Source organism: Orycteropus afer, unplaced genomic scaffold (assembly GCF_000298275.1).
Source record: "Orycteropus afer afer isolate SDZICR_OR568_19922 unplaced genomic scaffold, OryAfe1.0 scaffold00247, whole genome shotgun sequence".
Classification (NCBI taxonomy): domain Eukaryota; kingdom Metazoa; phylum Chordata; class Mammalia; order Tubulidentata; family Orycteropodidae; genus Orycteropus; species Orycteropus afer.
This window is the reverse complement of record NW_006921834.1, coordinates 3,298,127-3,317,241: the sequence shown is the minus strand read 5'-3', so window position 1 is coordinate 3,317,241 and position 19,115 is coordinate 3,298,127. Positions and strand designations below refer to the sequence as shown.

The window sequence follows — 19,115 nt, the reverse complement described above, 5'->3', positions numbered from 1 at the left end:
GCCCATTTTTTAATTGGATTGTTTGTCTTTTTGTTATTGAGGTGTTGGAGTGTTCTATAAATTCTAGAGATAAGTCCCTTGTCAGATATGTTATTATCTCTTATGGTTTCTTGAAGTAGTCTTTTATAGTTTTCTTTGTACAGGTGTTTTGTGTCCCTGGTAAGATTTATTCCCAAGTATTTTATTTTTTTGGAAACGAATCTTTGGTTTTCTTCTTCTTTGCTCTGGGCGAGGAGAGACCCATCGTTGCATCTGGATGGCTGCTTGCAAGCTTTTAAGATCCCAGTCGGTACTCGCCAAAGTAGGAGGTGGAACTGTGTTTTGTGTAATGTGTTATGCCAACTGAGCTTGATGTCCCCTGCGACTATGGTCCTGAATTTGGTTCCCTTCTACTCTGATTCCAGGGCCTGACCAGGACTAACTGGTTCTAGTTCTCTTGCCGCTCAGTACATTTTGGCTGTTTATATTTAAATTAAATTAAAATTCAGTTCCTTGATCACACGAGCCACATTTCCAATGCTCAGTAGCCACACATGACTAGTGGCTACTTGGGTTGGATAGCATAGATGTTCTGTCCTCAGGAGGGCTTAAGCTAATAATAAAACATTGCACTTATGGTGTACTTTTTCTTATGTGACCCACTTTTACCTCTAATGTCTTATTTGACCACACAAAAACCCTGTGGAGTCACATGAAAACACAGAGGGTTTTTTTTTGCGGGGGGAGAAAATCTGAGATATATTCAATATTTTGGCCAGAATCACAGGTCTCTTTAGGGGCAGGAGCCAGGAATAATACTTGGGTCTCCTGGTACCAGCTTGGTTTCCCGAGCCATGTGGCCTTCTTAGTTGTAAATGTGGGGGCTTTATGGGTTACAGAGGTATGTATTGATTCATTGTTATGTATGAAGAAAACATTAGAAATTTTAACTAAAAATTAATAAGCCATAATAATATTTAGTATGTTGTTATTAAATGCCATCAAGTCAGTTCCAGCTCACAGTGACTCTGTGTACAACAGAATGAAACATTGCCTGGTCCTGTGCCTTCCTCACAATTGTTGCTATGTTTGAGCTCATTATTTTAGCCACTTTGTCAGTCTGTCTTGTTGAGGGTCTTCCCTCTACCTTACCAAGCATGATGTGGTTTATAAACAAATAACCCATTTAGCAGGGGCTAGGCTCCTGGGTGGTTCAGGAAGCTCTTCGTGCCATTTCTCCCAGTATTGTAATCCTGTTTTGCTTCTCTTTCCAGAGTTTGGTGGGGTGGCCCAGCACCCGGACTCTGTGAAGAAGGTCCATCCTCAAAAGGGGAGGCAGCAGGCCCAGGTTCCCTGTCTTCCAGAGCTCCCAGAGGAGGAGCTTTTCCTAAGAGGCCCTGCTCTGGAGCTGGTGGCCACTGTAGCCAAGGAGCCTGGCCCCACAGCACCTTCTACTATATCCTCCCCAATCCTAAAAATCAAGCCCCAGCCCAGCCCCGGCTTCCTGTCCCACCCACCCACCTGTGACTGCTCACTGTGTGCCAGCCCTGTCCTTTCATCTGTCTGTCTGCGCTGGGCAATGGTCACAGCAGGGGTGAGGCTGGCCATGGGCCACCTGGCCCAGGGTCTGGACCTCTTGCAGGCTATACTGAAAGGTTGCCCTGCAGCGACTAAGCGCATTGCTCAAGCTCTACAAGCTTCCCTGAATCACAGATCACCCCCCTCCCCTGTCCCAAGTCTCTTGCATGAGATCTTGGCTCAAGCATACACACAGCTGGCATTGGAGGGCCTCAAGCAGCCATCAGGCAAGATCCTGGGGAAGGTTCTAGAGTCAGGGCTGAAGTTTGTGGCAGCACAGATACCACTCCTGGAGCCCTGGCAAGCCAGCCTGCTGTTGACTCGTGCCCTTGCAAAGCTGGCTGGCCTCAATTGCTGTACTACCCAACTTTTTGCAAACTCCTGGAGCTGGCAGCCCCCAGTAGTAAAAAGCCCCCCAGCCTCAGAGCCCTCTAAGACTCGGAGCAAAAAACATTTGGGACCAGGGCGCCAGCAGGTGATCTCTGCTCCTCTGCCCTACCATAATACCTCTCTAAAAAGTCTAGAAAGTGGAGGACCACCCTGTACACCCAAGCCCCTGGGCCGGGTTAGGCAGGCTGGCCCTCGCATACCCTTTACTGTGTTTGAAGAGGTCCTCCCAGTGAAGAGCAAGCCTGAGGTTCCTAAGGCTCCCAGGGTACAACACCGGGTCCAGACACGCCTCAAGGTGAGGTGGGACTGTGGTTAGGTTGTATAGTGTGTGGTGTGCATGTTCTTGAGGAAGAGTGTCCCACAGAGCAAGGGTCCCCTGGAATAGATCCCCAGGGTCCAGAGGGACTTTAGCCACTCCTGTTATCTGCCTGACCCCTAGGTGTTCCACAGTAAAACCTAGTTCCAGGTCTGCCTTTGTTTCAGACCCTTAACTGCTGTTCCTCTCCCTTTTCATCCTTCTTAATCTTCTGTTCCCTCCCTCCACAGGCAAGAATAACTGCCTCTGATTGAGAGTGGGGGAGTATCTGTGGGAGGTTAATTCTTAAATCTTGGGTGGTGACTCCATAGTGCCACCTGCTGTCAGAAGATGTATTGCTACTGAAGGCCTCTCAGCACTTCTTCTTTTCCCATCATCCCAGGTGAACTTCAGTGATGACAGTGACCTGGAAGACCCTATCTCAGCTGAGACACAGCTTACAGAGGAACCTAAGAGACGTGGCTCTGCTTGCCGGGGCCGGGGCCGGGGCCGGACTAGGAAGGGCTCCAGCTCGAAGACTAATGTAGCAGTTACTGCAAATAGCGCCCCTGGGCACCCTGGCCTGAGTGGCAGGAGCTGGAGGGCCAAGAAGGTGGTATCAGAACATTGTGAGGAGAGGGGCCCTGAGATCATGAGGACCATCCCTGAGGAGGAAGTGACTGACAACCAGGTGGAAATGAGCTCTGAGATCCTCAGAGGCTCTGATGAGGAAGACTCAGCCTCAGGTATGATGGTAAAGGTGGGAGCTAGAAGGTGGGTATGTTTCTTGGGGGTTGTTGTGGGACCAAAGCTGAAGAAATTGCCAGTGCCAGCAGCAGTTCAGAAAGGAAATTCTTTTGCTGGCTCTGAGGGACTGGTTCCTGAAAGGAAAAACAATGGGGACAATAAAAGGAGAGAACTCTGAAAAAGTCATATCCTCTTCCCAGGTATGCAGACATCAGCCCTAGGACCTGATGCAGCCATAGGAGAATGTGAGGTGTTGAGACGGGATTTCAGCAAGGAGGAGTTGCTTACCCTGTGCCCAGATAAGAAACATGACAAGGACCATCGCCCTCAGTTCCAGCTCCCTCCAGCCGCTGTAGCTATTGGTGAATATACTGACCCCTGAAGATTGGTCCCTCAGAGGGCGTGCCTCTACGTCTCTTGATCCTAATTTCTTTTCAATCTGTCTGCGCTTCCGGTAGCCTTTGAGCGTGGGTGTGAATCTGAGCACTCTCACTCTACTGGCTATGTGAAAGTCACTTGGCCTCTCTGAGCTTCTATTTTCTAAACTGTAAAATGGAAGTAGCACCTACTGTCAGGGTTTGTGGGAAGATGGAGTGAATTGATTTACATAAGTCGCACATCACCCTTGGTAAATGGTAGCAGCTGCTGTCCACTTGGGAGATAGGGGCTCCTTCTCAGAAAACTCCTGTCAGCTAGGAAGAAGGGGATTCATCTGTAGAAGTGTCTTGACTTTCCTCTAGGTCTCTCTACCCTGGATTCCATCTGTGACTCACTGAGCCTTGCATTCCGCGGGGTCAGTCACTGTCCTCCTAGTGGGCTCTATGCCCACCTCTGCCGCTTCCTGGCCTTGTGCCTGGGCCACCGTGATCCCTATGCCACGGCCTTCCTTGTCACTGAGTCTGTCTCCATCACCTGTCGCCACCAGCTGCTCACCCACCTCCATCGACAGCTCAGGTGAGTGCCACCATCCCTAAGGCTTCTGCTAAGAGCAGGGGGATCTGGGCTGTGACAAACTAGATGGAGGGTCTAGATTTCCCAAGAGTGGGAAGCTCACCCCCACCTGTATTGTCTGCAGCAGGGCACAGAAGCACCAAGGATCACTCGAAGTGGCAGAGCAGCTACAGAGGCTGAGTCTCCAAGAGCAAGTTGCAGATGTCCCCCTGGCCCATATTCAGCACCTGTTTTCCTTCAGAACTTCAGGAGCTGGCCATTTCCCCCAGCCTGAAAAAGAGAGTTTCAAGGAGCGCTTGGCTCTGATGCCCAGTGGTACAGTGGCAGGCTTCTGGCCTGCTCTTTTGTCCTTTTATGCATCTTCTTACTGAGAAGTTGAATGAAAGCACTTAAGGCATTTGTTAATTTACATGGGTTTATGATCCTTATGGAAAGACATGTCATAGATTTTTCTGTTAGCATTTTGTTTTTCTCACCAAACAGATAAACGTTAAATCTGGAAATCTTTCCTTTTTCTCAAACTCAGCTCTGAGTTAGCAGCAAGTTCAGTGTCTTTCTTGGGGTGAGTTGAGCTATTTGGGTGGGGTATTCCTGCTCTAACACGAAATGCATTAACAGATGATTTGAGTCTCTCTTTATGCAAGGCCCTTTGTTTGTTGCTGTGAGAGTCACAAAGAAATACAAGACATGGTTTCTGTCCATAGGGAGCTGTTAGGGCAAGGGAATGCACCTTGAACCACATGGCCAGGGAAGACTTCTTGAAGACTTTGTGGATCGTCTTGAGTGATAGATGGGAATTATGCAGAACAAACCGCCATTGAGTCAGTTCTGACTCATAGCAACTGCATTGGGTTTCCTAGGTGGTAAATCTTTACGGAAGTAGATTGCCCAATCTTCCTTCTGCAGAGTGGCTGGTGGGTGTGAACCACCAACCTTCTGGTTAGCAGACAAATACCTTAGGTACTACGTCACCAGAGCTCCTTTTCATGCAGAAACCAGGCAAGAAAATTCTTCGCAACAGCTGAAATGACTCAGGGTATGTTCTCTATGTCAGGGGTGACGGTGTGTGTGTTGGCCCTGGCCACCCTGCAACCTGGAACTGTGGGTAACACCCTTCTGCTGACCCGGCTAGAAAAAGACAATCCCCCAGTCACTGTGCAGATCCCCACTGCCCAAAGCAAGGTAGGTTTTCTGAGACAGGGTAAAGTAAGGCTGGGATGGGCTTCTGGTCAGGCTGCTGACATTCTCTGGATGGGGGATGGAGAGATGATAGTCATTCAACCAAGCAGAGATCGCACAACCTCATCTCTCACAGCTTCCTCTAAGTGCAGCTCTGAAGGAATTTGATGCTATCCAGAAGGAACAAAAAGAGAACAGCACCTGTACGGACAAGCGAGAATGGTGGACAGGGCGGCTTGAACTGGACCATCGGATGGAGGTGGGTGCCCCCAGGGTGGGTGGGGGCAGACCTGCCCTAGGAGTGGCCCAGGGGATGCCAGTGTCTTTTCTTTCTGAGTCAGAGTAATGGACGAGTAATGCAGAAATGAGAAAATTATGTTACTTGGGGAAAACTTTACACAAGATCCCAAAACTTGAAGGAGTTGGGAAGGGAGTATTTAAAGATACATAGAAGAAAAAGGATGTAAACCCAAGTATCAGCTCCCCAGCTTTAGTTTTCATTGCCCAGCCTCCACCCCTCGTTGTGACTTGGGTGGCACAAACAGTTGTGCTTGGCTGCTACCCGAGAGGTTGGTGGTTTGACCAGAAGGGCCTGCGAAGAAAGGCCTGGCGACCTTGAGAAAGGTCACAGCTGTGAAAACCCTGTGAAGCACAGTTTGACTTTGATACACATGGAGTTGCCATGAGTCAGACCTGACTCGACAGCAGCTGGTTTACATCTGTCAGAATACAGTGATAAATAATATACTGTACTTTCCCAGAGTCCCAGCAAATAAATGTTTCTAGCTTCTTGTCTTCTATGACTGGCAGATAGATAAAACAATGGAAAACCCATTTCCTTATTTCCAGAATGTTGGTGCCCATGGGGAAAGAAACTCCGCCTCCCCTCTGACTGGAGATTCTGTTCCCCCGCCTTCAGGTTCTCATCACGTCCCTAGACAAATATGTGTTGGGCTGCTGGCGGGGGCTGTTGCTGCCATCCGGGGAGGACTCAGGCCCTGCCCAAGAGGCTTCCCGCTTACAAGAGTTGCTGCAGGAATGTGGCTGGAAGTATCCTGATCCCACTCTGCTGAAAGTGAGTTAAAGCAGGGAGGGGAAGAAAGAGCTAACCTGTAGACTTAACTCTTTTCCACCAGCAAAGAGGCCACTGTCAGTGGCTGATGGCACCCACTAAACACTATTTCTCTGCAGATCCTGCTCAGTGGTGCCAGTGTTCTCACCCCTCAGGACATTCAGGCCCTGGCCTACGGGCTGTGCCTGACCCAGCCCGAGCGAGCCCGAAACCTCCTGAGTGAGGCAGTGGGACGTTTGCAGGGTTCAACGGTGCCAAGCAATAGGCACCTTGTCTTGGTGCTAGACAAGGTAAGACACTAGAGGCTAGAAGGGCACATGGGCACTGGGTGCCATCCCAGCCCCCACGCCCCTTCTGCCTGTTGCATATAGCTGGCTAGGACAGTAACCTCCAAGTGCTCTTTGCCCAGGACCTGCAAAAGCTGCCATGGGAGAATATGCCCAGCCTCCGGGCACTGCCTGTCACCCGTCTGCCCTCCTTCCGCTTCCTACTCACCTACTCCATTATCAAAGAGGTGGGGCTCAAGGGATGGGACTGGGAATAATTGACTATTGGGGGAGACCTGAAGGAAAGCAGAGGCAGAGAGCTCTAGAGACATGAGTGGGTCTTAGGAATGAGTCAGAAATGGAAAAGGGCTTGGAGTATACCGGAGGTTGGCCAGACGATCCTGATCACCAGTGTTTCCTCTTCAGTCTGGGGCCTCATCAGTGCTGAGTCAAGGTGTTGATCCACGCAGTACCTTCTACATCCTAAACCCTCACAACAACCTGTCAAGCACAGAGGAAAAATTTCGAGCCACTTTTAGCAGGTCAGGGGGGTGAAAGTAAGAAAAGAGGGTGGTAAGGGTAGAGACAGCATGTCCCTGTCTTCAGAATTATGCTGTAGTCCACCTTCTACTTAGTGTCCCTTCTGCTTTCTTTGCCATATGACCCCTGCCATGCTATTCCCTATTCTTATCCCTGCCTTTTCCCTACAGTGAAGCTGGCTGGAGAGGGGTGGTTGGAGAGATCCCAAGCCTGGAGCAGGTGCAGGCAGCCCTCACAGAGCATGACTTATACATGTGAGTGTTCAGGGCAGGGAGGTGGGGGGAGGGGCATTCCAGGACAGGACCATCATGGTTTGCTTTAGGGCAGAGACATGGTGCTTATCTCATCTCACCCCCTTCTACTATAGCTATGCAGGACATGGGGCTGGTGCCCGTTTCCTGGATGGGCAGACTGTTATGCGGCTGAGCTGCCAGGCAGTGGCCCTGCTGTTTGGCTGTAGCAGTGCAGCCCTGGCTGTGCATGGAAACCTAGAGGGGGCTGGCATTGTGCTCAAGTACATCATGGCTGGCTGGTGAGTCTCAAGGGGCCAGACCCATCCTAGAGCATTAAGACTCTTGCTCCCACTCTGGGTTCTTTCCCAGTTTTGAACTCTGAACTGCACCTCTCTTATGCCCCATTTTCCTCCCATCTTAGCTCCCTGGCATGCTTGGACCTTTAACCCTTAGAACTGTGGGCCAAGGGAGTTCCTCATTAGTTCAGTCCTCTGTACTCACCTTATATGTACCCAATCACATTTTCCTATATATTTCTGTTTCAGAGCCCTTACTTTGTATTTCTTCTTTCTCTTCCCAGCCCCTTGTTTCTGGGTAATCTCTGGGATGTGACTGACCGTGACATTGACCGTTACATGGCAGCTCTGCTGCAGGGGTGGCTTGGAGCAGGCCCAGGGGCCCCTCTTCTCTGCTATGTGAACCAGGCCCGCCAGGCTCCCCGACTCAAGTATCTTATCGGAGCTGCACCAGTAGCCTATGGCTTGCCCGTCTCTCTCCGGTGACCCATTGGAACTGTCATATCTCTGATAGAAGCCATGTGACTGTTCTACCTCCAAACTTAGATTTAACCCTTAGGATATTTTAAATGATTTTCTCCACTGTTTTATACGAAAACTTAACTATAATAAACTATAATAAAGATAGGTTATTTAAACTGTTTTATGTAACTCATCTGAGAACATCTGAAGGCAAGATTACTGCCCCATTCCTACCATGTGGTATTTAAGTGGGTGGAAACAGCTTGTAGGACTTCAGGTGTGAAAGCCTTGGGAAGGACAAAGCCACAGAATAAAGCTGGCTTGGCTAGGCTTCAGCAAAGAAGAGAGGAGCATCTAAGTATTCTTAAATGGAGACAGAGGTCCAAGGAAGGGTAGAGATAGACCCATTGGGAGTGTCTTGGCCACCATGGCTGTATTCTGGGAGACACTAGCTTTAGTCCTTGGTTTCCATGCCCCTCTCCTAAATGGATATTACAGACAGATGTTCTCTTCCTGGTATAGCTGTTAACACTTGTTAGTGCTACATCCTTTAGCAGCAGATTGTGTATGGAATTCTTATGGATGTTTTATGTCTTCCCAACTAGACTGCACGTTCATCCAAAACACAAACAGCATTTTACATTCTTGTGTTTCCCTCATATATATGTATGTTAGCTGCCACCAAGTCCAGGCTGGTTCGTGGTGACCATATAGTTACAACACAAGTACCAGCATTTTTGGGTCCACTATCACGGTTACTGTGCCAGTCCACCTCACTGAGGGGCTCCCTCACTCTTCCTGGCTCTCTACTTCACGAAATATGATGTCCTCCTCCAGTGATTGATGGATCCCTCCTAATGACTTGACCAAAGCAAATGAGTTGGCAATGTTACGGTCTGAAGGTTTTCCTTGGTTAAGTTTCAGAAGCAGACCACAAGGCCTTTCATCCTAGTCTTTCTTAGTCTGGAAGTTGCACCAAAACCTGTCCACCATGGGTGACCCTGGTGGTATTTAAAATGCTGGTGGCATAGTTTCCAACATCATAGCAAGATGCCAGCTACCACAGTGAGACAAACTGGGTGGTGGATAACTCATTCAGCACATGGTAAAACAGATTGTTCAGAAATAAACTCTGGGCTGCACGTGTTGGTTGACAATGGCTCCTCCTTATTGTTCTGTTTCCAGTCTCCTCATCACCTGCCAAAAGCACCATATATTCACGATACTACTCCCCCACCCAAAGAACTTCCTCCTTGCCTGTCAGTTACTACCACCCACATGGAGTAGCATGCATTCCTTTGCAATATTGTGCTTAGGTCCTCAGTACTTGTCTTATCTTTAAGTTCCTGAGGGGCAGGAATACTGTTTGCTACAACTTTGCTGCGCGAGTCTTAGACTATTTTATAAAATGACACGTCGTTAAAACTCTAATCAAAGGCGAGTCCAGGAGAGGTTCCAGCAGTTCCTTTTCTTCCGGGACGCACGATCATAGAGACGCCTGGCGCAGTGAGGCTTCCTGGCGTAGGCATAGAGATGTGCAGTGGGCGGCTAGAGCGTTGCCTGCCGCGCCGGTTTTCCTTTCGTTAGTCTTCCTTCCCAACATGGCGCAGTCAGTTAACATCACGGAGCTGAATCTGCCGCAGTTAGAAATGCTCAAGAACCAGCTGGACCAGGTGGGGACGAGCCCCTTAGACGTCCCTTTTATGCCTCACATTTCCCCACTCCCCCCGCCCAAGCTGCACCCTCGCCCTTATTCCTTACTAGTTTAGGCGGCTTCCCTTCCCAGATGAAATCCCAACCTTGTTCCAGGTCCCGCCTCCTCTCCAGTGTGCTCCGCTACTCTCAAACCCCTATACTGATCCTCTTTCCCGTCCTGTGCAGGAAGTGGAGTTCTTGTCCACGTCTATTGCCCAGCTCAAGGTAGTACAGACCAAGTATGTGGAAGCCAAGGACTGTCTGAACGTGCTGAACAAGAGCAACGAGGGTATGGGGTAGGCGGGTGAGGGCAACCTGGGGAATGTGGCGATCCCGCGGCTCTCATGTCACCTCCTAATCCAGTTTTCCTTTACCCAAGGCGACAGAGCGATCTGTTACATGTTGTACAAAGCTTTATTCACCCTGTGCGTGTTGCTTACCTATAGTTGAAGTGTATAGAACATTCCTCTGCTCCTGTTTCTGTTGTTTTCATTCTACTCTGGGTACTGTGCCATGTTGCAACTCCCTTTAACGTCTTGACATTGGAGTTTCCAACCTTCCCCAGGTGTTTGTCTTCATTGCTTTCACAGGGAAAGAATTACTTGTCCCACTGACAAGTTCTGTATCCTTTCCACATGAACTGCTCTCCTGCCTTCCTTCCCCTTAGAGAAAAGCGGGGGGGGGGGGGGGGCAAATTAGATGATTCCAGGCCCCCTCCTTCTCATGATATTGGGAACACTCCTCTTATTATACACACTTTGTAGCTCCCCTATCTAACATCCAGCTAGTGCCTTGTGAGTACCAAGGAGTATGTAGAGGTGAAGTGTGATATTTCCCCTTGCTGTTTGAAGACATTAATATAATATGGGGATAAAATTGGTGGTTTACACTTTTGCTAGTAATGTATAAGATACAAGCAATACAAGTGTAGAACATACAAACAGAAGGGTTGGCTTTGTTTATTAATCCTCAATTTCAGCTTAATTGTGGCTGTATTCCTAAACTGCTACTGAGAACAGAGATATGTCCACCTTTTACTTGAATGAGTGATTGTTTTACTTGAATGAATGAGTGATGGCAGTGGGGGATCTGTAGTCTGAGAACTGATAGGCTAAAAGAGGAACATGTGGCTAGCGGTGTAGTTGAGGATGATTTAAAAAGAATGTTAAATCCATTAAGTACATGTTGGAAGTGTTGACGGAAAATGAGTCTGCCTTTTCACTTTTACTACCTAGAGCAGTAGGAAAACATCCTTTTATCTAGACTTTCTGAAAGGACTAGTGGGAAGAATTCACAAAAACTGCTTGAAGGGTAGGAGATGGGGATCAGGACAAGAGAGTGTTCCATTATGTTATTTTTCCATAGGGAACCAACTTTTTTTTTTTTTTTTTTCCCCTGTCTCTCCGTATCTGGAGTTTATAGGTGTAGTTCTAAAGCCTCTAGATTATTCAGTCTCTGTATCTTAACAGCATTTTAGAAAAGCAGTGTCTTAGTAGACCAAGCAGGCTGGCTGACAGGGAATTGTGGCTCATGCTGGGCTAGTTTTTCCCTTAATCCTTCCTTCTTAGATGTATGTCCCTGGGAAACTACATGATGTGGAACATGTGCTCATTGATGTGGGAACTGGCTACTATGTAGAGAAGGTGAGTTGGAGGAAAGGTGGATGTCCCTTTGAGCAGGGAAAGTGAGCTTAGGGGAAGATCTAGGGTGCAGCTTGAGGTCAGCTCTTACCCCTACATGTACCTCTGACCTGTGCAGACAGCTGAGGATGCCAAGGACTTCTTCAAGAGGAAGATAGACTTCCTCACCAAGCAGATGGAGAAAATCCAGCCAGCCCTGCAGGAGAAGCATGCCATGAAACAGGGTAAGCTTGGCCTGGGGCACTTCTTGACCTTCTTTTTGACCTCCATGATAAAGAACAGATTGCAGTGTGAATTAAAAGGGTGTTCCCTTTGTTAGATGAAAACTGTTGTTGTTTTTCTTTGATATTTTGATGTATTTTTATTTATTTACTTATAAAATATTTCAAACCAAAACAAAGACAAATATAATAAGTCAACCCCCATGTGCCCATAACCTAGTTTCAAAAACTATCAACTAATGACTAATCTTTTTTTTTTTTTTTTTAATCTCTTTACCGATATCAAGCCTCTCTTAATTATCCATCTATTTTCTCTCTCTTCCCCCTTCCTCTTCTCATCCCTGGTAACCAACAAAGAAAATTTCCTTCCCTGTATAAACTTGATGTGTTATCCTTTGGATCTGTGGTATTCTTGAGATCTGTGTACCCACTCCTTTTAGATCCTTGGCTTGAGAGATTAGAGGAAAGAAATTATGTTTTTGTGGAGTATCTCATTGGGATGAAGTGGGAGATAAGATGCATGTAAATGAACACACAAGAAAGAAACAGGTTGTTGTTAGGTGCCATCGAGGCACCCTGTGTACAACAGAACAAAACTCTGCCTGGGCCTGTACCTGCCTCACAGTTCTTACTGTACCTGAACCCATCATTGCAGCCACTGTCAATCCATCTTGTTAAGGGCCTTTCCCTTTTTTGCTGACCCTCCACTGTACTAAGCATGATATCCTTCTCTAGGGAATGGTCCCTTCTGGAAGAAAGAAGGGGCCATCTACTTCTCAAAGAACTGGCCAGTGAAAGCCTTATGAATAGAAAGAAACACTGCCTTAACTAAGTAAATTGTAACCCTGCACATAGAAACAGTTGGGGAGTTTTAAGAAGAAAGCCTGGGCCCACTCCAGGCCAACTAAATCAGTTTCTGGGGGTGAGTTCCCAGGGGTCAGTGTTTTTTAAAAGCTCCCCCGGTGATTCTATTATATATTCAGCATTGAGAACCGCTTCTAAAGGCAAAAATGTTTACCACGTAATTTTTTTGTTTGTCTGACTCATTAAAAACCAGATTTTGTTCATTTTGAATGTATTGACTGACTTAACACATTGTAGACTCTGAATTTTTGTTAGTGTGCCCCCCCCAACGGAGAAACACTGTGTTCAAATTTTTATTTAAATAAATTGTAAGTGGTTATTTCTCTGTCTTTAAACACTCCTGTCATTTTTTCTTAACTCTCGGTTAGGTTCTAACCAGAGTCTGACTCTTCCTTTTTCTTCCACAGCTGTCATGGAGATGATGAGCCAGAAGATTCAGCAGCTCACAGCTCTGGGAGCAGCTCAGGCTACTGCCAAGGCCTGAGCTTATTGCAGAAACGGAGCAGAGGGACCCTGCTTTAGAGGCCTGGAACTCTGGGCATGGCAGGTCTGGGAAAAAAAGCCTTCTGGATCTTGGGTTTAATGCTAATAAATGTGCCAGCTGGGCAGAATGTTGGTCTTTTTTTTTTTTTTTTTTTTTTTGCATTAATCAGAGACTGGTGATGAGGGGAGGTTGAGGTGGGCAAAAAGGGTGAGATAAGGCCAGTTGAAGTGGTACCCATCTTGGAGGCTCCAACCAGGGGGCCCTTGGAGGAACTGAAAAAAATTGTGTTGCCTAGCGAGTCCTTCCTGCCAGTTGCCGTGGAAACCGCAGGCAAGCGGAAGTGGGTCCTCTTGAGTATTTCCCCTTCCGGGTCTGCGCTTCCTCTTCCCCCACTGGGGGATCCGCATGGGCTGGTGCGTCTTACGCCGTCTGGTACAGCTGCTGGTGCAGCAGCGGGTATCTCTCCAAGCTTGGCACCGCATGCTCGGCCCAGAGTCCGTCCCGCCCCCTAAACGTTCCCGTGGCGACTTCATGGCACCGCCCCGAATTGGGACGCACAACGGCACTTTCCACTGCGACGAGGTGCTGGCGTGCGCGCTGCTTCGCCTTCTGCCTGAGTACCGGGTACGGTCTTGCAAAACTGGCGCCACCTGCCTCCGGGACGCCCCAGTCCTGTTTCCGTAACAGGGCCCTTATCGTGGCTCTTGGGTGGTCCACCTCCTTCGGAAACCCAACCTTGATCTCTCCCTGCTGGACTCCTGGCAACCACCTTATCTCCTATGTCCCCCGCAGGATGCAGAGGTTGTGCGGACCCGGGATCCCGAAACACTGGCCTCCTGTGACATCGTGGTGGACGTGGGTGGCGAGTACGACCCTCAGAGACACCGCTACGACCATCACCAAAGGTGAGTTTCCAGATCCACTTTACTTAACCTTGACTTCATCATCTTCGTGCTCTGCTTCAGCCATCCAATACCGTGAATCCGTGTCAGCGAAGGGAACTGCCTCAGCACTGAAATCAAATGCCTCTGCCCCTCGGGGACTACAGCCTTGCCTCCCAGCTGCCTGCCTTTCACCTGCCTGAGCCCTCGAGTCAGCCCACACCTCCTTTGACCCTCCCCCCCCCATCAGCCAGTCCCTTAGGCCCCTCCTGCCTTACCACCTTTGCCTTAGGGAGGCTTTTTTCGCACTGAGACAGTCATCACCCTAACTAATACCCTATCGGGATTAATCCATGCATCTGCCCTTGCTGCCCCACCTCAGGATGATTGGGCCTTGTAATTGTGGAATGGAACCAGGATGGTTCAGATGTGTATACTCTTAATACTTCACTTACATTCTTTCCCTGGGAAATCTTTCTTGTCTGAGGGTAGCCCATTATCCACAGTGCCATTCCAATCATTTTGCCTTTCCTCAAGCCCCTATTCTCATCAAAATCCCTCAATGATTGTCCCTGCTGAGCTTTTCCTTCATGGACTTCCTTAGTGACTTTTTATCAACCGTGTATTGTTCAGTTTTGCTTGTTTTTGAACTTTATCTGGGGGTTATTCTATCACTACTCTTTACCTATGTGTATTTGATAATTAATTACTCTTTTGTATTTACTTCAATTTTTAATAATAAAAATCATTACAAAATGAGTCCGAGTTGATTCTGATAGCCTAGTATCTGGAAATCACAGCTGTAGTTTCTCCTTCTTTAACATCTGTCATACCTATTCTCTATTCTCTGCCCCACTGCTGTTCAAATTCCTGCCATCCTCACTCACCTGAACCATCACAGGTAATCTCCCTGCATCCATTCTCCATGCTGGCTGGGACAATGCTCTTTTAAACATGCATTTGCTTTCTTAAAAACCCCTCAGTGGCTTCCCATTACCTACAGATAAAGTCCAAATTCTTAAGCATGATATCCAGGGCTTGCCATAATCTAGCCCCTGCCTGCCTTTACAGCTTTATCTTGTGCTACCCACTTCTCAACCCCAAGCTGCTTTCCTTGCAGTTCCGTAAAGACACCTGTCTCAATTATTGCACATTTTTTCCTTCTGCCTGGAATGCTGTTTCCCACTGATTTTTCAGGACTGACCTAAAGGGTTTTTTTTCTCAGAAGCTTTTCCTCATCCCTTCCCCTAGTCTGTATCTAAAGACTACTTGGCTTGGGTATTTGTGTGTCTGTGTGCCTTCAGCTGATGGTGAACTCTCTGAAGGCAGGGAGATTCCAAGCCAGGATCCATGTTGATCCCTGAGGAAAATCCAAAGCCTTCCCAGTAGAGCTTTCTCCCCCCAACTTGTGCAGTACTCTTCACACGCACACACCATCCCACAAATGTCTGTGTGTGTACACACACACTGTGGGGTAACTGGGGCCAACCCCTTCACCTCATCCATCTCCCTGTGCTCCTCAGGTCTTTCACTGAGACAATGAGCTCCCTGTCCCCTGGGAAGCCCTGGCAGACCAAGCTGAGCAGTGCGGGACTCATCTATCTTCACTTCGGGCACAAGCTGCTGGCCCAGTTGTTGGGCACTAGTGAAGAGGACAGCATGGTGGGCACCCTCTATGACAAGGTGGGGACCCAAGGACAGAGATGCCCCACACACGTCCACCAGGCCCGTGGGTGGTGGTGTTCACTTAGCACTCAGACCTGAGTCTCAGCAAGTCTGGTTGCTTGCCCCTCCCTGGTACTCACGCTCCTTAGTCAGGCTCCTCCTCTTACAAGGGGAGGGTAATAGCTCCCCTGCATATGTCCTGGGGTGATTGTGAGGAGTAGATAACATATGGGGGAAGGGCTTTGATTTTCCCAGTCTTTCTCTCAAGGTGGCACAAAAAAAATGACTACACAACATGTTTGGGTAGACAGAAGCTGCTGCTGTTTGGTAGCATACGGCAGGCTTGGCTGGAAAGGGCTTCACCAGCGTCCCTTGCAAGCAGTGCAGCAGGTTCCTGCTGTTGGGGAAGGAACAAGGTCAGTGGTCCTGCCATCCCATGAAGTTCAAAGGCAAACTTCTGAATCAGCTTTTTTTTTTTTTGCACGTAGCTTACTGAATTCAGTTCTCTATTTTGGCTTGCCTACTTCTGGCCCTTTATGGTATAGGAGTTCTGGTAGCATAGTACCTAAGGCACTTGACTGCTAACCAGAAGGCTGGCGGTTCAAACCCACCAGCCACTCCTCAGAAGGAAGATGGGGCAATCTACTTCCGTGGTGATGCTGCCTCGGCAACCCAAGGAGGGGTTGCTATGAGTCAAGGCCAACTCAATGGCACATAACAACAACAACTTTTGGCCCTTTATGGTATAGATTTAGTGTGCTACAAAAAAAAAAAAAAACAGTAACAGGCTATATAAAGCTTTTGGAATACCAAAGTATTAGACAACTTGGATCAGTTTTCCCTTCCACTACTCAAGGATTTCTAAGCACCTGACTAAATTAAACCCAAGTTTTAACTAAGCGTCAGGTTGGGGTCCAGACAAGAGATTCTGAGCACAGAAAAACTTCTACTTTTTCTTTATACCACAGATGTATTGCTATGTAGGTCTGTATTTGTAGGCATCTTTGCATGAAATACTGACCAACTGAAATACAGTTTTTATTCAGGAACTCTTGAGGTCATGTGAATGCTCACATAGCATTATTCATTATGGCCCCAAACATGAAAATGTAAATGTCTATGAACTGATGGATAAACAAAATGTGATAGCCACACAATTGAATATCATTCGGCCATGAAAAGGACTAAAGTACTGCCACATGTTACAACATAACCTTGAAAACATTGTTAAATAAAAGAAACCAGACACAAGAGGTCACATTTGTAGGACTCCATTTACATGAATGTCCAAAACGGGCAAGTCCGTAGACAAAAGAGTAAATTAGTAGTTGTTGAGGCCTGGAGAGAGGATGGGGAGAGTGACTCCTATGGGGATGGAGTTTTTTTGGAGGGGAAGAATGCTCTGGAATTAGGTGGTAGTGATGGTTACACAATACTGTGAATATGCTAAAAATGACTAAATTGTACACTGTCAAATGGTGAATTTTGTTACATGAATTTTATCTCAAATTAGGGTTTTAAAAATGATAATGTTCTATTCCTGCCATTCTACTTTCTTAGCTAAAATTTTTCTAAAATTATTTTTAAATACACTTTTAAAAAATGCATTTTATTGAAATGTAATTTATGTACAGTGAAATACACAAAACTAAAGTGACATGGGTCAATGCTTTTTTTTTTTTTCCCCAGTGTTCCCTCCCCTCCTCTCCCCGGCAACCAATGAAGTAAACAGACACACTCTTGAGGCATTATCTTCCCACTTCCTAGTTGAGGCTCAAAGGATGCAGCAACTGCTGCTGTCGTGTGGCACACTGTGGGCTTACTTGGGACCACATCCAGCTCTTGACATCTTGTCCAGTAGTCACTCTCCCACCTGGCTTGTGTGCTTGGCCAGTCCCTCCTATACCTCATTAACCATGCCATAATGGCCTACTCTCAGCCCACCTGGAAACTTAACTCTGCTTCAGCTGTAGGGATCCACTCCCACAGCGTCCCCTCAAAAGAATCCAAGACCTTCCTTATTCAAGTCAGCAGACCCTACCCTACACATGCCAGCCTTGGCTTGAACTCTGCAGTAATAGAATAAGCACTGGATTAGAAATTCCACACCCAGCACTGTTAGAACTCTAACCTTGAACAAGTTGCTGAGCTCCCCGTTTCCCCTGTCCCACCCCAGTTGCTGTTGAGACCACAGCACAGGGCTGTTGTGAGAATTAAATGAAAGAATGTCTATGAGCATACTTTGGAACTTCTGAAATTTTATGGAAATGGCAGATATCCTCAAGAGCATTTCTCCTGCTGTTGCCTCAGATGTACGAGAACTTCATGGAGGAAGTGGATGCAGTGGACAACGGGATCTCCCAGTGGGAGGGAGAGCCTCGATATGCACTGACCACTAACCTGAGTGCCCGGGTTGCTCGACTTAATCCTGCCTGGAACCAGCCCAACCAAGACACGGAGGTAGGCAAGGCCTCGGGATAAAACGGGAGCATCTGTCCCTCCTATGCTCTAGGGTAAGTCAAAAATTTGGGGCAGCACTATAGTTGTGACTCCCACGTGATTTCCAGGCAGGGTTCCAGCGTGCGATGGATCTGGTTCGAGAAGAGTTTCTACAGAGACTAGACTTCTACCAGCAAAGCTGGCTGCCAGCCCGGACCTTGGTGGAAGAGGCCCTGGCCCAGCGGTTCCAGGTACTAGCATAGTGCAAGGCACTGTGGCTCAAGGGTCAGTGAGAGGTGGCAGGCTATGCTCTCCAGCAGTTCCTGTCCTACCCTATACCTTCTAGCCCTGCCCCACATCCCTTTCAGGTGGACCCAAGTGGGAAGATAGTGGAACTTGCCAAAGGCGGATGCCCCTGGAAGGAGCACCTCTACCACCTGGAATCTGAGCTTTCTCCCCCAGTGGCCATTGCCTTTGTTATCTACACTGACCACGCTGGACAGTGGCGGGTACAGTGTGTGCCCAAGGAGCCCCACTCATTCCAGAGCCGGTGAGGCCCCAGACTCTGCAGACGTTCAGGCCTATGTCAGCCCTATCACAGGCTGCCAATCTTGGCTCACCTCTGCTCCCCTCTCCCTCAGTTTCTTAGGTCTCCATTGCTCCCACCAACCCCCTTTTCTGCTTGCTTGTAGGTTGCCCCTGCCAGAGCCATGGCGGGGTCTTCGGGACAAGGCCCTGGACCAGGTCACTGGAATCCCTGGCTGCATCTTTGTCCATGCCAGTGGCTTCATTGGTGGGCACCACACCCGAGAGGGTGCCTTGACTATGGCCCGTGCCACCTTGGCTCAGTGCCCAGCACCAATGCCTCCCACAAATTCCTCCACCTAATAAAATGTCTCTCTCATGCGGACCCAGTCCTTGCCCTATCACTGCCCTATACCTTTATAAGAACTTGCTCAAACCTGGGAAAGTTAAAGATCTGTTATGTGTCAGGTATTTGCTAGGTTAGGTATTTCCCTCATGCTAATTTCTAAACCATGCTGTCCTCATTTGAGGACTGAGGCCTCTGCTGAGCCTCAGGAGGACCATGGTCTCAAGTTTACAGGCAGAAACAACCCCAATGTCCATCAACAAATGAACAAAATGTGCTATATCCTCACAATGGATTATTCAGCCGCACAGAGAAATGAAGTTTTGATACATGCTGTGACATTGATGAAGCTTGGAAACATTATACT

The 19,115-nt window shown here is 48.0% G+C and overlaps 3 protein-coding genes across 3 annotated transcripts in view; all 3 read left to right on the top strand.

Annotated features, from left to right (window-relative positions):
* ESPL1 (extra spindle pole bodies like 1, separase) overlaps positions 1–8,012 on the top strand; it is a 27,761-nt gene extending 19,749 nt beyond the window's left edge. Inside the window, exons 17-30 of the mRNA XM_007949524.2 lie at positions 1,254–2,242; positions 2,646–2,988; positions 3,190–3,351; positions 3,730–3,943; positions 4,065–4,255; positions 4,995–5,122; positions 5,256–5,378; positions 6,039–6,194; positions 6,311–6,481; positions 6,601–6,705; positions 6,884–6,999; positions 7,168–7,251; positions 7,365–7,529; positions 7,811–8,012. Coding sequence (XP_007947715.1) covers positions 1,254–2,242; positions 2,646–2,988; positions 3,190–3,351; positions 3,730–3,943; positions 4,065–4,255; positions 4,995–5,122; positions 5,256–5,378; positions 6,039–6,194; positions 6,311–6,481; positions 6,601–6,705; positions 6,884–6,999; positions 7,168–7,251; positions 7,365–7,529; positions 7,811–8,012 — 3,149 coding nt within the window. The remainder of the gene's footprint in view (positions 1–1,253; positions 2,243–2,645; positions 2,989–3,189; positions 3,352–3,729; positions 3,944–4,064; positions 4,256–4,994; positions 5,123–5,255; positions 5,379–6,038; positions 6,195–6,310; positions 6,482–6,600; positions 6,706–6,883; positions 7,000–7,167; positions 7,252–7,364; positions 7,530–7,810) is intronic.
* Positions 8,013–9,571: 1,559 nt separating this feature from the next.
* On the top strand, positions 9,572–12,892 carry PFDN5 (prefoldin subunit 5). Its single transcript, XM_007949522.2, has 6 exons — positions 9,572–9,661; positions 9,870–9,972; positions 10,274–10,305; positions 11,252–11,326; positions 11,442–11,547; positions 12,816–12,892. The coding sequence occupies exons 1-6, from the start codon at positions 9,590–9,592 to the stop codon at positions 12,890–12,892; spliced, it is 465 nt and encodes a 154-aa protein (XP_007947713.1). The 5' UTR covers positions 9,572–9,589.
* A 405-nt stretch (positions 12,893–13,297) lies between these two features.
* Positions 13,298–18,765, top strand: MYG1 (MYG1 exonuclease). Its single transcript, XM_007949521.2, has 7 exons — positions 13,298–13,516; positions 13,685–13,797; positions 15,297–15,456; positions 17,749–17,898; positions 18,006–18,128; positions 18,246–18,427; positions 18,570–18,765. Exons 1-7 carry the CDS (start codon positions 13,298–13,300, stop codon positions 18,763–18,765), a joined length of 1,143 nt encoding a protein of 380 aa, XP_007947712.2.
* The last annotated feature ends 350 nt before the right edge of the window (positions 18,766–19,115 follow it).